The sequence below is a fragment of the Mchenga conophoros genome, linkage group LG23 (assembly GCF_057382185.1).
Source record: "Mchenga conophoros isolate Kocher_MC1m ecotype Shallow Benthic linkage group LG23, M_conophoros_male_GT1.1, whole genome shotgun sequence".
Lineage (NCBI taxonomy): Eukaryota > Metazoa > Chordata > Actinopteri > Cichliformes > Cichlidae > Mchenga > Mchenga conophoros.
Window position 1 is genome coordinate 46,431,454 of NC_140547.1, and position 15,420 is coordinate 46,446,873.

The following is a 15,420-nucleotide window of genomic DNA, read 5'->3' on the forward strand; positions in this document are numbered from 1 at the left end:
CAGCAGGTAGCAAACAGAGATCGTCTTTCCAGCTGGAACTCTTCACTGAGCTGAGCTCATTCAAAATGTTCTGGATTCAAGACAGGAAACAGTCCACATGTGTGTCTTCACTCTGACTCTGGATCAGATCTCAGTGACAGACTGTGGACATTATGGAAGCCTAAATGTGACACCATCTTCCTCCTTCATCTGCAGATTAAAGCCAAACAAAGATTCTCATTAAAAGTCTGCAGGTCTGAGAGAGACTGAATCGTTGTGTCATGTCAAACACAGTAAGAGGAGCTGAAGCACAGATGTGAAGAGCAGATGTTCATCAGATTATGACCTCACTCTGTTTTGTCTTCATATACATTCAGTCTGTGTTTATAATGCAGACTTTCTGCTTTTATAATAACACATTTTGTATTTTCTATGATCACAGACTGGCTGACTGTGGACTCTCAGGGACTCATTGTGAAGTTGTGGCCTCAGCCCTGAAGTCCATCCCCTCCCATCTGACAGAGCTGGAGATGAGTAACAACGAGCTGCAGGATTCAGCAGTGAAGCTTCTGTGTGCTGGACTGGAGAGTCCAAACTGTCGACTGGAGACTCTGAGGTGAGTTCACTGACTGCAGCTGTTGTTGTGTTTCTATATTTCAGATCTTTGATATTTGAAACGTTCTTTAGTTCCTAAATGTTCAGGATGTGTCTGAAGACAAATGTGTCTTTGAGTGCTTTCAGAAATGTTGTGTCTTTCCAAACGACTGAACAACAGTTTTTCCTCTTGGCTCCAAATAGAAGTGACAGACTTGAGCAGGGTTCATTTAAAGCCTGACAGAAGTGGAGTGGTGATGGGGAGATGTTTGACAGGACAGCTTTTCAGCCTCCACAGGTTCATGTTGTGCTCCATCAGTCAGTGAAGATGAAGTCAGTACTGGTGAGGCTGTAGAGTGTGTGAGGGATGTGAATGAGGCTGTTGGAGATCTGATGATAGCAGATAAAAACAGGCTGCAGAGACTTTGAGCTTGTGTGGAAACAGACAGAGAAAAGAAAGACATGAATGTCAAAGCTAATAAAGGTGAAGTTAGGAGCTGTGATGATGTTCATGTATCAGAAGCTGATCGGGCTGCTACAGAGACGACCCACACAGCTGCTGTGGTGAGGTTTGTGTTAAAGCAGAGGAACACAGGCCCAAACATGACAGCAAAGCAGGTTTCAGGCTCTGTGAGAGGATTTCAAACAGAAGCTGGAGAAGAGAAAGGACTACAGAAAGAAGGCAGCTGAGACCAGTCCAAGTGTTTTCATGGAGCCCAGTCTAACATTCATTCATACACTAACGTACAGAAGTGAACGGGAAAATGAATCCATAGTTTCAAATGTAGAAATAGTTCTCAGTTCATTTACAGAGTTTAATACAGTGAGGAGGAAATGTTCAGTTCGATTCAATTCGATTGGAATCTGGGAAATTTTGCCTCAGACAGAAATATTATAATTCAGTACATTTACATATTTTTGTGTCTATAAAAAGGAAGCTGGCACTTTCGAGACTTTATCAAATGTGTGAGCATCACAGCAGAGGCCTTTGTGTCAACGTAGCTGAAGATAAAACACAGAAAAACATGAAGCTGATTTTCCTGTTCTGGGATTTTATAGAAATATTCTGCAGTAGATCAAAAACGAAAGAAAACCATGAATCAACACATGAACATTACCTGATGCTGCTGAAGTGAAGCAGAGCAAAGTTACAGTGTTTTTGTTAAAGACACAACTGAGCGTTTTGCAATTTGCATAATTTTAAAAAGTTTAAATTTGTTCAGTATTGAACGGCAGAATTTAGGTTTTCTTTTCGAAAGCAAGTAAAAGGAAAAAAACAGCGGCCGACAGCGCTGTAAACAACAGTAGACTTGTGCGTAACAAGCAAGCGAATAATGCAGAAAACAGATTTTAAACAGGAAACTGTTCTTGAAGTACAGAGAGAGAGAGAGAGAGAGAGAGAGAGAGCTGTGCATGACGTGTGATTTTATTGTGGTGGAAGCAAAACAGCAAAAGTCAGAGTGAGTTCATGACGATGTTTATGTGAAGCGTAGTTTGGATCTTCTTTTGCTGCTGGTTCAGTCAATATTGTTTGTAGAGAGATAAAACTAACAGCTTCAGAATCGAGCGCAAAAAGGACGTAAACACAAAGCGTGGACCTGCCGAAACATCAGAATCGGCGAGCTGTCGGCTTTCAGCCCCGACCGTGTCTGTGCCGTCAGTGAGAAAGGCAACATCTCACTGATTCTGATGTGTCAGCGGGTCCGAGCTTTGTGTTTACGTCTCTGTGCAGAATCCGTGTTCCTGCTCTCATTCACTGTTTCAGCTGTTTGGTGGTTGTTAAAGTTTTGTGAGGTTTAACCTGAGATTCTGACATTTCGGGCAAAATAAATTAATATTAAAAAATTGATTCAGGATTTTAATTAATCAATATCACGTTATCCAAGCCAGAATCGATTTTAATCGATGAATCGATTATTAAAACCCACTCCTAATTCAAAGCACTGAAGCATCGACTTGTTCCATTATCCAACAATGAAAACAAGAAACACAGACAGCTGGCCTTCAAAGTAAAAGCTGCTTCTTTTGAAACATGTTGGTGGTAAAATGTAAGAAGAGATGAAGCACATAAATGATCTACGTGCCAAAATATTAAACACAGTTGATATATTTGTGTGAGTGTTGTGATTCAGGTGTAGATGTAATAATGTACATATAGCAGAGTTTCCTCTTCTAGATCAGCTGATCAGAGTCGGGCCAATCAGCTCTGAGCATGCTCAGTCTGAGTTATGGAGCCACATACTATGATTCACCATGGCAACGGCATGAGCAGAGGCTCCGTGTGAATCCAGAGGAGCAGAAACATGAATGATGACAGTAGATGTTTGTGTGAAAGTGCTGGAAGCAAATGAGTGTGTGATGTTCTTTAAGTGTTGCACTTTGTAGACGCTCCCTGAGCACTGGTCTCACAGCCAGCTGCACATAGAGACCAGTGTTGTTAGTCCAGGTCAGAAGATGACTTGTTGGAATGAAAATGAGCTTGTAGTTTGTCTGCTTTAATAATGTGACTGGAAAAAGGTGTTGGACTTCAAATATGTCCATTTCTGTCACACTTCACCTTTAAAAGTGAAGCCATGTGGTTCCTGGAAGGAAAAACACGACTTTTTCAAGTCTTTGTCCTGTTTTTATGAGAAATATACGACTTTAATGTGAAACATTCAGAGTTTTTTCTCTTGTTGTGTTTGTTTGAAGCTGCTTCCTGTTGGCTTCAGCTGTTTGGAGTTTCCATTTTCTAAACTTCTACATTCTGAACCTTCTTCAGCTCTGAACAGATGATGAAACACTGAATGATTTCAAGCACTTTGTCTAATAAACTTACATCTTTCATTCTTTATACAGATTGAAGAGCTGTGGTTTGTCAGATATTGGCCTTGATTATCTGGCAGCAGCACTGAAGTCCAACCCCTCGTATCCCACAGAGGTGGACCTGAGTGGAACCTACAGCAACCTGAAGGATACAGGAGTGAAGCATCTGTGTGATTTCCTGGAGAATCCACGATGTCGATTTGAAACTCTGAGGTCAGTCAGCATGTTTTAGTTGTGCTGAGATGAATATGATGTGAAAGTTGTGCTGACACTAAACTGCAGACATCAGGCTGATATTATACTGATCCACACTGAGGATCTTCATGGTAAAGTCTGTTTTCTTCTTCTCTGGTTTAGTCCATTGACTGCAGCAGAACAATGTTCACATTTCAAACAGTGATACTCAACGTATGGCCCGCGGCCCACACGCGGCCTGCCCACCTTTCCTGATTCAGAGAGAGGGGACCCTGATTAACTGTGTAGCTTCTTCCTCACAGTTCTAAGTATCAGACACAACAATGAATAATCCACAGCTGACTGTCTTTAGCAGGTCAAAGGTCACGGCACACAGCACTCTGTGAAACAGTTTGGAGCAGGAATTCTTGCACATTTACAAACTGACACTGCTGCACGGCATGCTGGGTAATGCTAGCTGCTCAGGTATGGGCGTGCTAATGGCTGTGAGGCTCTGTGGCTGCAGAACACCGAAGAAGAGAAAAGAGAGGTGGAGGATGAAGAAAAGAGGCGGAGATGAAGCAGAAGTTTTGCTCCAGAGAGGAACTGTGTCTGTGTGGGTGGGGCTCAGGCTGCTCCGCCCACACAGTGACAGTGAAGCAGGTGAAGAGTAATAAATGAAGACAGCAGACAGGATTTGATAAGCTGATGTACAAACATGTAGGTCGTGTCCAAATTCATGGGCTGCATCCTCCTGAGGCCGCATTTGTAGACCGATTACGTCACAGCGACACGTCGAAGGCTGTCCAAATTCGTAGACTCCTCCGAATGCAGCCAACAAATGCGTCCTCCTTTTCCCCGAATTTGAAGGATGGGTCGGGTGTGTCCTTCGTGGCCTACCATATCCCAGAATTCATAGCGCGGCCCAGCCAAACTCCAGTTTCCAACAATGGCGGCCGCTACTAAGTTTTAAAATCAGAATCAGAATCAGAATCAGAATACTTTATTCATCCCGAGGGAAATTAGGGGTTACAGCAGGCAGCACGCTAATGGCGCATGCGCACTCACAAAGGAACCTTCTGACCAACTTTACACAAACATCACATTGGGCAGACATGACTCAAAATGACTCATACTAATCTTTTTCGGTCACAAAATAAACTTTTAACATATTTTCAGGTGAGAAAGTAGCTGTGTAAACATCAAATATCTGCTCGGTTTATCAAGATACCGCATATTTGCAAAAGTGCTTCGACGTTTTCGGAGACGTCTGCTACCCACCAGCTCGATAGCTCGCCGGGAGCTCGAGGGTCACTGAAGCCGCCGAGAACGGCACAACTCCCGGCACATCATTTTCAGATCACCGCGGACTTTCGCTACTCAGGTTAAACGTGATATATAAGTCACTTAGACAACCTCAAAATGTTATTGTTTGGCTTTTTTCAGTGTTTTGTTTGTTCGTGAGTAAATCGGTTTGGCTGAGATTAAAGTTATTAGATTAGATAAAATAAAACTTTATTAATCCCCCAGGTGGGTTCCTCCTTGGTCTTTACAGAGCTGACTAAACGTCAAACAGAAAACTGATTAAACAGAAGTATGAGACGGTCGAGAATTTACGCCAGTGTCCTGTTATATTTTAGATAGCAAGGAGCAGACGGCTGAGTTTATTAAACTCCACCGAGACAGCGGTGACGCTAATCAGAAGGCTAGACCGTCCAATTTCCCCAGCCGTTTATTTCCAGCCTACCCGACCTTCTGAGGACCCAGCCCACGTAGACCGCAAAGGCCGGGTCCTCGGGAAGATGCAGCCCATGAATTTGGACACGACCGTAGAATGATGGTGGCAGCTACAGAAACAGGTCCATACAGACTGAAGCGTGTCTCAGTCTGAATGTACACTGCTGTTATAAGAGCTGTGGAAACTCAGGTCAAAAGGACGTAACCACACTGCTGACAGTTCCAGGACATTCACAGAGTTACAGCATCATTTGTGACCATAAAGACAGAAAGCTCATCCAAATGCTGGGATTAAAAGTCTGTCCTGGTGGTGTCCAGTCAAACACGTCTCTGTGAAAGCTTCAATCCAACAGGCTCCAAAGTCCTTCTGCTCATTTCCTCGCTGGGTTCTTGATGCTCCTGTACCATCTCTCTGTCATCCTCCTCGCTCCCTCTTTGCACTCACAGTCTTTGTGCATCATTAACACTCACATGAGGAAAACCAAAGTTTTACTGGGCAGAAGATGATCATCAGTGACTCTGTCTTTAAAACACTCTTGTTAGAAATGTGCGACTTTAATGTGAAACATTCAGAGTTTTTTCTCTTGTTGTGTTTGTTTGAAGCTGCTTCCTGTTGGCTTCAGCTGTTTGGAGTTTCCATTTTCTAAACTTCTACATTCTGAACCTTCTTCAGCTCTGAACAGATGATGAAACACTGAATGATTTCAAGCACTTTGTCTAATAAACTTACATCTTTCATTCTCTATACAGATTGGAGAGCTGTGATTTGTCAGAGATCAGCTGTGATTATCTGGAAGCAGTGCTGAAGCTCAACCCTTCGTATCCCAGAGAGGTGGAGCTGAGCTACCACAAGCTGCAGGATTCAGGAGTGAAGCAGCTGTGTGTTCTTCTGGAGAATCCACAACATCAAATTGAAACTCTGAGGTCAGTCTCCACGTTTTAGTTGTGCTGACACTGTCGATCTGTGGAACTAAAACCTTTATACAGGAAGTCTGGTTCAGCTCTTTGTAGACCTTCTAATCTCTGATGCTCTGAGTCTTACTCAGTAGATGATGCAGAGTTGTGAAGCCGATGTGGGTGAGGACACTCGACCAGCTCTAACTACTTTGACGTCCAGGCGGCTTCCCTGCTTGTCCTGATACAAACAAACCTGAGTAACCTTGCAGGTCAGATCTCATCAGTCACACCTGTTATGGCAGCTCTCCTCTAGATTGTAGTTCTTGTTAACCTGGGATGGTTTTAGAAGCCTGGACCACAGACTGCAAGGGAAGATATTACTGGGAAAGGCCAAAGCAACCTATTAGACCCATTAAACACTAACATAGATGAATACTCAGATTTAAACCTTTATTGTTTCACAAAGGGTTAAAAAGGGAACGTCCACAGTTTAGACTGCAGCAGATTTTATTAAAGCAGTTTGACAGGAGCAAAGCAAAAACACAAAGAATAAGTGTTTCACATATTAATACATATAACATAATAATAAAAGAAAAGCAAAATAATGATACAAAAGAATGAAAAAGTTGTCCAGAGCAGCAGGATGTCTGAGGTCTGCAGAAACACAAAAACACAGCAGCTAAAAATAGTTGTTGAAAGAAAACGAGGTGGGAGCTGCTGATTCCTGAGCTTTGATACTGGATTAGCTTCAGTAGTTATTCCCATCACTGCTGTAGGAGCTACATTTAGTCACAGCTGATTGTCTCCTTTGACCAATCAGAAGACTACTGTTGTAAAAACAAGCAGACAAAGAACCAATGAGAGTGAAGAACAGGATAAAGAGCTCGTGTGATGGAGGCAAAGCAATAATCAGCAGACTGTAGCAGTTTCTATCTGGATGAAAGTAGAAGGAGCTCAGCGGAGCTCAGTCCCATATCTTTGGTTAGAAACAACATCAGTGATTTCCTGCTGCTCGAGATGATTCCAGCAGCTCTCATTACAGCAGCTGATGAGAGAAACAGCTGATGGCTCACAGCTCGTACACTGTTGGATCTCCAGATGTTCACGTGGCTGAAGTCTGTGAAGAAACTGTGGTCCACGTAGTTCACACGGCCTCAGATTGGACCGAGCTCCCTGGATCACTGCAGCATCCTCAGCTGGTACATGGACGTCTCTGCTCCTCAGTCTTGGAGCCCCTGCAGGTCCGTCCACACCACCGGGGTCTTCTCACTCACCTTTCCTTTGTCCTCGTCCTTCATCGGCCGTGCTGTGTCTTTGTTCCTGCGGTGTTGTTCCCACGATGCAGCGCTGATGTTCCCTCCTTGAATGCACAACAAGTACGGTGCTGGTCTTTCTCGGGTGGAGCAGAGACAGATTGAAGTCTTTCAGGCTTTAGTGCCGACTTCCCTGACAGAGGCTGGACTCCATGGTCTGCACAGGAGGCTTCTACACTGTGTGGAGGTGACTCCTGGACTCGAAGACAGGCTGCAGGTACATGTGTGATGAAGAGGAGCTACAGCAGTGTGATGGAGCTGCAGGTGTGAAGGAAGTCCTGCTGTCCTGTCCCACCCTCATCTTTGCTTCCTCTGTCTTCTCTGGACTTGTCCTCCTGTTTCAGAAACAGCACTGCTTCATGCCGAGGGTGGACGGGAGCGTTGGCTCTGATTCTTTTACCGTCCACCACAAGGAGACACTGATGCTGACCTCCTGATTCATCTGCATGTGTTCTGCTTCACACTGCTCACCTCCACCAAAGACTTCACAAACATCTTCTTTCTTTGAGTCCAGTTTGTCCCACAAACACTTCCAAATCTCCTCCTCTGAGATTCTGCAGCTTCTTGCAGTGTGACTCAGCTGACTTCTGACAGACCACAGACTGGCACAGCATCCACATGTGTCTCCTTTCAAACAGGCTCTTGATGTTTCCTCCCACATCATTCTGGCCTCTCAGTCTCCTTTGTTCTCCAGCTCTGTAGCTCCAGCTGGTGAAGCTTCAGTTTTCCATGTTGGTAACAGTAAACTACAGCCTCTGCTGTCAGCTGGGTAACTAAACAGAGCTGCAGCACGTCTCTGCGGTGGTGCTACATCCAGCCTGCAGACGGCCGTCTACATGTTGTAGTGGTTTACAGTCACCAGGGGGCGCTGTCCCAGCCATGCAGGCAGTGGGCTGCTCTGCTTGTGCTGTTGTTGGTGAAGCTGAAGTGAAAGTGATAGGTTTGTAGTTTGAACCTATCCACTGGAACGTTAAGGACAATCTGCTACGCAGCAAAAAGCAAGACACAAGGCACCAAAGTTCTCTGGTTTACTCATGCATGAGGGAGACCTGGCTGGAGCCAAGCGTCGTTCCACCACTTGACCACCATCAGACTCTCAGCCAGGCTCCCCATAGCACTCCTTTTATTGTGGTTACATGAATATGCATAGGGTCATTAACATATAGCATCTCACATAGGTATACATGTGAACAAAGAATACTGTGTGTGTGTGTGTGTGTGTGTGTGTGTGTGTGTGTGTGGTACTGCTGATCAAAGGGTCATATAACATCCTTGGTCAGGAAGAGGGTAGACCCCCCTTCACCCTAGATGGTTCACCCTAGATAACATGGTGAGGAAGTCCAGCAGTTCATCTAAACAAAAAGCACTTAGACTAGAACAGACGTAGCTACGTTAATCCTGCCATAAAACAATAAGAGAAGGTACGACCTCTCTCGTGCTCCCAGGATGTGGGTGTGCATTCCAGTGTGGAATACACACCAAGCCCCTGCAGCCTGCTAAAGATCACACATCCTATCACTACACAATTGATTATACACCTCTAAGAATATATGGTTAAATATTTCCTAATACAAATGACAATAATAAAATCTAAACCCATCAGAAAGCGAGAGTTAAAACACTGAACAGTGTCCACTGAGCTTCTCATGCTCTTCTCATGCTCAAAGAAGTTTAACAGGAAGGACGACTCGTCCATCAGGCGTCCAGCTGTCCGTGACCGTGTCCACAGCAGAGTGTGACCGAGGCTTCATGCTAACACGCACACATGAAGCTAATACCACCACGAGCAGCTGCTCAGTGGATTTGGAGGACAAATGTCTGCAGCTTCTCACAGGCAGTATGCAGAATGTGGATCTCCACAAAGACTGTGGAGAGCTCGTCCCACACTCTAAATCCACACTTGTCTGCACAAAACTTCTCACACGTTCCCGTCACAAGTGTCTTCTAAGTGAAGCTACCAGGTTCAGGTCCAGCTTGTTTATCTGGAGCTGCAGGAGATGATCCATCCTCACAAAGCAACACAGCAGATATGCAAACACACAACACAACCAAAGGATTCTCTCTGCATGTCTGTGGCTGATGCTGCTGGAACGAAGCTGTTTGAAACCTTGTTGTTCTGCACTTTGGGACCAGAAGAGGAAACTGAAGCTCTGTGCAGAGGGTCCAATGGAAGCAGCCAAGCGCTGTAAGTGTCTGCTGTACAGGGATGCTGGTTCAGCTGTGGCTCAGTTTCACAGTGTGACTCAATAAAAGCAGCAGGAAATCAAAGCTTGATGCTTTCATCAGTGTGGAAATAAGAAAGTTTCCTGTGACAGACGCTGGAGCTCTTTCACTCTCAGCTTCACAGTTTCAGCTTCAAACTTCTTCCAACATGTTTTTAACACGGCCACATTCCACCTTAATGGAGCTGATATCTTGTGCATCAGCACATTTTCTAAAGGCAGCGATCACATCTTTAGTTTTGGATGTTTAACTGCAGATTGTTTATGTGTTTATAGCACATTAATTACAGCAGCAGCGTTGACCACAGTGCTGTACAAGAATCCAAGATAACGATTAAAATAACTCCTAATATTAATATCACACATCAAATATCAAATAACTCTCATGCTGTATTAAAAGCCAGTGAATACAAATGTGTTTTAAGAGCAGATTTACAGAGACTGACAGCAGGAGCTGGGGCTGTTCGATAGAACGATGTATATATGATGACCATATGAAAACGTCTATCGTTTCATATCACGCTCTTTGTTTCCTGCTTATGTGTTTGTGTTTTCCAGATAAAGCTTTCAAAATAAATCTGAAGATCCTGTTGAGAGTTTTCAAAATAAACACAATACATTACTGCGGTCGCTCGTTTATCGAGTTACGTTCTAAAAATAAGTCTCAGAATGAAGTAGCAGCTTTATGTTTTACAAGTATTATAGAAGTTTTAAGGCAGTTAAACCCTCACTGCACACTTTCTACACTTTTCTCAGACAGGCATGAACATTTTCACACTTTTCTCTCTTGTTTAAACAAAGTTCAAACCTTCATAGAAAAATAAGTTCATTATTAAAGAGTGAAAGCAAAGTGTTTCTGAAACGTGTCAAATCAGCCTTTGCTGGCATTAAATGAGCTTCTGTGTGAGGAGCACTCGTCCATGGCCTGGGCTCCTCGCTGTCAGGTAAAGTTTCATAAAGCTTTTGAGTTTTTCTGCAGATAATGTTGGTGTCCAGCACGATGTTCTTTTTCCTGCGGTCACTGAGCCACAAAGCCAAAGCTGACTCCATCCTTACGATGTTCTTGTTGTGGACAGTTACAACCTTTTTGCCTCCTTGTTGAAACTATGATGGTCAGCATCTTCCTCTGCCTTTGGCTGCTACCACAGGTGCAAAACGTCTCGTCATCATTGTTGTTTGTTGGGGACAAAACGTACAAACATACAGTGCAGCACTGCAGAGTCACACTGCTGTAAATTTGAACACATTCTGTACTGTACAGGAGACACGGCACGAGATTGACTGACGATGGTCTACAGCCAATCAGGACGCAGAGCACAACGCGCTGTACAAAACAAAAGCATGCAAAATTGCACAAAAAAGATCAGCGAAACAGCGAGGCCGCCAAAGGTGAACTGTGTTACAGCGAGGGACCAGCGTATATGTGGTTGTTGGGACGATAAATGTCTTTGAGCTTGTGTCAGAAGACGAGCTGCAGCTTTCTGGACCAGCTGCAGTCTTGCCAGGCAGGTCCCACTAACTCCAACATATAAGGAGTTACAATAATCCAGCTGGGACGTCATGAAAACGTGGATCGCCCGTTCAAGGTTTTTAAAAGATATAAATGATCTCACCTTAGATAAAAGCCTCAGTTTGAAGAAAGACCGCTGTACAACTGAGCTCAGCTGTTTTTCAAAGGTCACATTGCCGTCAAATATAAGCCCCAAATGTAATAATGCGATTTAATAAAAGAGCTGAACCAGTCTAATAGAGCGCCCTTGATGCCGCCATGCTCCAATGGTGAGGTCAAAATGCTGTGGTCAAGGCAGCGGTCAGATCCAAAAGCACAGCGGAGTCTCCTGATCAGTGGCTGATAAAAGATCATTAAGAACTTTTCAAAGTGCAGTTTCAGTGCTGTGAAGAGCTTTAAAACCAGACTGAAACCTTTACAACAGATTGCAGCTGAACAAATATAATCTTTTACAAAATCTTCGACAGGAAGGGAAGCTTTGAAATAGGCCTGAAGTTTGAGCGGACAGAGGATCCAGATCAGGTTTTTAGTACAGGCTGTACAACAGCATGTTTAAAACAGGCTGTACAACACCTGAACTAAGACTGCTGTTAAAAATCGCTAAGATGTCGGAACCGACAACCTTTAAAATCTTTTTAAACACGTGTTGGAACAACATCATTTGGACAAGATGATGTCTTTATAGCATCACATCGTTCCTCCACCTGATCAAACCACACAGGCTCAAACTGATCAAAAACAGCTGAGCAGGTGAATATTTTAGCCCCGGTGCGATCTCGGGCGAGAGTATCGATGATGGCCAAAGGGCAGCGTCCAGCTCTACGGCCGCTGAAGAGCAGACTCAACAGACGCGCGTGATGTGGATCCTACTGCTCTAAAATTGGAGCTTCTTCAATCCATTAAAGAGGACATTAGTACGCTGTTAAAAGAAGAACTCAGAAATGCATTGAAAGAAGATTTTGACAATATAAGGGCTGACGTGCAAGGACTGAGAAATGAGATCGCTAACAGCATGGCGGCGACGTGCGGCGAAGTTGATGGAGTAAAGGTTACAGTGAAAGAAGCTGAGGATGGGCTGTCAATGTGGAGCGATGAGGTGACCACCCTGCAGTCTACAGTAGAGAGTATGAAGGAGGAGCTGTCTGACCTGAAGGATAAATGTGATGAAGGCAGGAAGCGGAGAGCTAACATCCACATCATAGGGATCCCAGAGGGCCTGGACTCGAGCTCCTCCACGGCCGTATCCGTGCTACTACGTGAAGTGCTGGGTATGGATAAAGACGTTATTGTCGACCGCTCACACAGGAGCCCTATCCTGAGAAAGCCAGCTGGTGACCCGCACGCCGTCATAGCCGAGCGTCACTACTACCAGGATTGTGTGGCTACGCCGTGCCAGGGCCCAAGCCCCGCTTGAGTTTAACGGACAACTTATTGCAATATTACGACTGGGCGATATGACCCAAAGTTCATATCTCGATATTCTTTAGCTGGATGGCGATATACGATATATATCTCGATATTTTTGAAGCCAGAAAGTACGAACAAAAAGAGAGTTCTTAGTCAAAGCTGTGTCCCAAATCTCACACAGGCACATTTATTAACATACAGCGTAGATGTACATGAAACAATTACTCAGGAATAAATGATCAGTATTTATTAAATAATAATGCTCCATAAATAAAAGAAAACAATGTTGTGTTTGTGCATAACAAAAAGCTCACAATCGTGCAGTCAAAATGTAAACAGACGCTGAGCATAATAACAAGCAGCTGCTCTGTTCCCAGGTTCTACTGCGTGACTGACAGCCTGGAGTTTGAAACCCTCTTTGTAACCGTGTCTCTTACAGGTGCCATTTATGGTCCTTATACACACTCAATACAGTAATATTACGTTGAAGCAGAGTACGTATCACTCCGCGAGGCTCCTCGTAGCTGTAATGCTCCAACAATCCATCAAGCGGTGCGGCCTCGTAGCTGAGCAAAGTCGTACCAAAACATCTTTTGAAAGGTTTCTGAGCGCCGTGTAGCACATAAAATCGGTTCGAGGTCAGTAAGCACAACCAGAATTCATCCATAAGCCGCACTGTCGATTTATGAGAAAATTACAGGATTTTAAGTGCAGAAAATATAGTTTATGGTTTTCCTTTGATCTTAGCAAATATCTACGCCTCTAATTGGGACGATCACAGATTTTTCACTAATGTCTTTGCGCGGCTCCCCAATATGTCATCACACAATATCATCTTTGAGGGAGACCTAAACTGCTCATTATCTGCTATGGACCACAGTTCACACAAAAGTACACTTAGTCCAAAGTCAGCATGCGTCATTCAGAGCTTTCTTGATAATTATGGGCTGGCTGATGTATGGAGATTTCATAATCCTGCTTCACATCAATACTCTTTTTTTTCTAATGTCCATAAAACATATATTTGTATAGAAAAACGTCTCCCTTTAGTTACAGAATGTGATTATAAGACTCTGGTGATTTCTCCTCTTGTTTTTTCAATGTGTATTCCTGATGCCTGCTCCAACTATCAGCCATGGAGATTCAACTCAGTGTTGTTAGCAGATGAAGAGTTTGTCAGTTACAAAAGGTCTCAAAGACATTTTTTTTCTATTAATCAGACCCCAGAGATGTCATCATCAGTTTGTCTGCTTTAATAATGTGACTGGAAAAAGGTGTTGGACTTCAAATATGTCCATTTCTGTCACACTTCACCTTTAAAAGTGAAGCCATGTGGTTCCTGGAAGGAAAAACACGACTTTTTCAAGTCTTTGTCCTGTTTTTATGAGAAATGTACGACTTTAATGTGAAACATTCAGAGTTTTTTCTCTTGTTGTGTTTGTTTGAAGCTGCTTCCTGTTGGCTTCAGCTGTTTGGAGTTTCCATTTTCTAAACTTCTACATTCTGAACCTTCTTCAGCTCTGAACAGATGATGAAACACTGAATGATTTCAAGCACTTTGTCTAATAAACTTACATTTTTCATTCTTTATACAGATTGAAGGACTGTGGTTTGTCAGAGATCAGCTGTGATTATCTGGCAGCAGCACTGAAGTCCAACCCCTCCCATCTGAGAGAGCTGGACCTGAGTAATGACTCCTGGTCTTCAACTAAGAACAACGTGCAGGATCCAGGAGTGAAGCATCTGTGTGGTTTCCTGGAGAGTCCAGGATGTAAACTTGAAACTCTGAGGTCAGTCAGCATGTTTTAGTTGTGCTGAGATGAATATGATGTGAAAGTTGTGCTGACACTAAACTGCAGACATCAGGCTGATATTATACTGATCCACACTGAGGATCTTCATGGTAAAGTCTGTTTTCTTCTTCTCTGGTTTAGTCCATTGACTGCAGCAGAACAATGTTCACATTTCAAACAGTGATACTCAACGTATGGCCCGCGGCCCACACGCGGCCTGCCCACCTTTCCTGATTCAGAGAGAGGGGACCCTGATTAACTGTGTAGCTTCTTCCTCACAGTTCTAAGTATCAGACACAACAATGAATAATCCAAAGCTGACTGTCTTTAGCAGGTCAAAGGTCACGGCACACAGCAGACAGTCAGAAATATTCTAACTCTGATCATTTATCAGTTGTGACACTGTGAGACTTGATCAGAGGTGTGATCATCACAGCAGAGGCCTTTGTGTCAAAGTCACTGAGGATCAAACAGAAACACATGAAGCAGATTTTCCTCTTCTGGCTTTTTATAGCAGATAACCTTCAAAATATTCTGCAGTCGATCAAAAACTGAAGCAAACCATGAAGCAACATGTGAACATGAGCTGATGCTGCTGAAGTGAAGCAAAGTTACAGAGGTTTGATTACAGACACAGCTGAGAGTTTGTAATCTGTCATCATTTTAAAAAGTTTCCATGGAACAGCAGAAATGAGGCTTTACTGTCAGAGGCCGACAGCACTGAACACAACAGCAGACTGGTGGCTAATAAACAGTGAATGATGCAGAAACAGATGTTTGAAGCTGTTCTTGGAGTACACTGAGAGAGAGAGAGCTGTGCAGGCAGGAACAGCCAAAGTCAGAGAGAATTCATGAGCATATTGATCAAACGTGAAGCAGAGTTTGGATCTTCTTTTGCTGCTGCTTCACTCAGTTTTGGTTGGAGACAGATGAAACCTGCAGCTTCAGGATCTGTGAGCTGTCCACTTTCAGCCCCGACGGCGTGTCCG

The 15,420-nt window shown here is 43.8% G+C and overlaps 1 protein-coding gene across 1 annotated transcript in view; it reads left to right on the plus strand.

Annotated features, from left to right (window-relative positions):
- The window catches only part of LOC146548152 (NACHT, LRR and PYD domains-containing protein 12-like), a 390,489-nt gene that overhangs the window by 32,510 nt on the left and 342,559 nt on the right, over positions 1–15,420 (plus strand). Inside the window, exons 8-9 of the mRNA XM_085265033.1 lie at positions 422–595; positions 14,234–14,428. Coding sequence (XP_085121159.1) covers positions 422–595; positions 14,234–14,428 — 369 coding nt within the window. The remainder of the gene's footprint in view (positions 1–421; positions 596–14,233; positions 14,429–15,420) is intronic.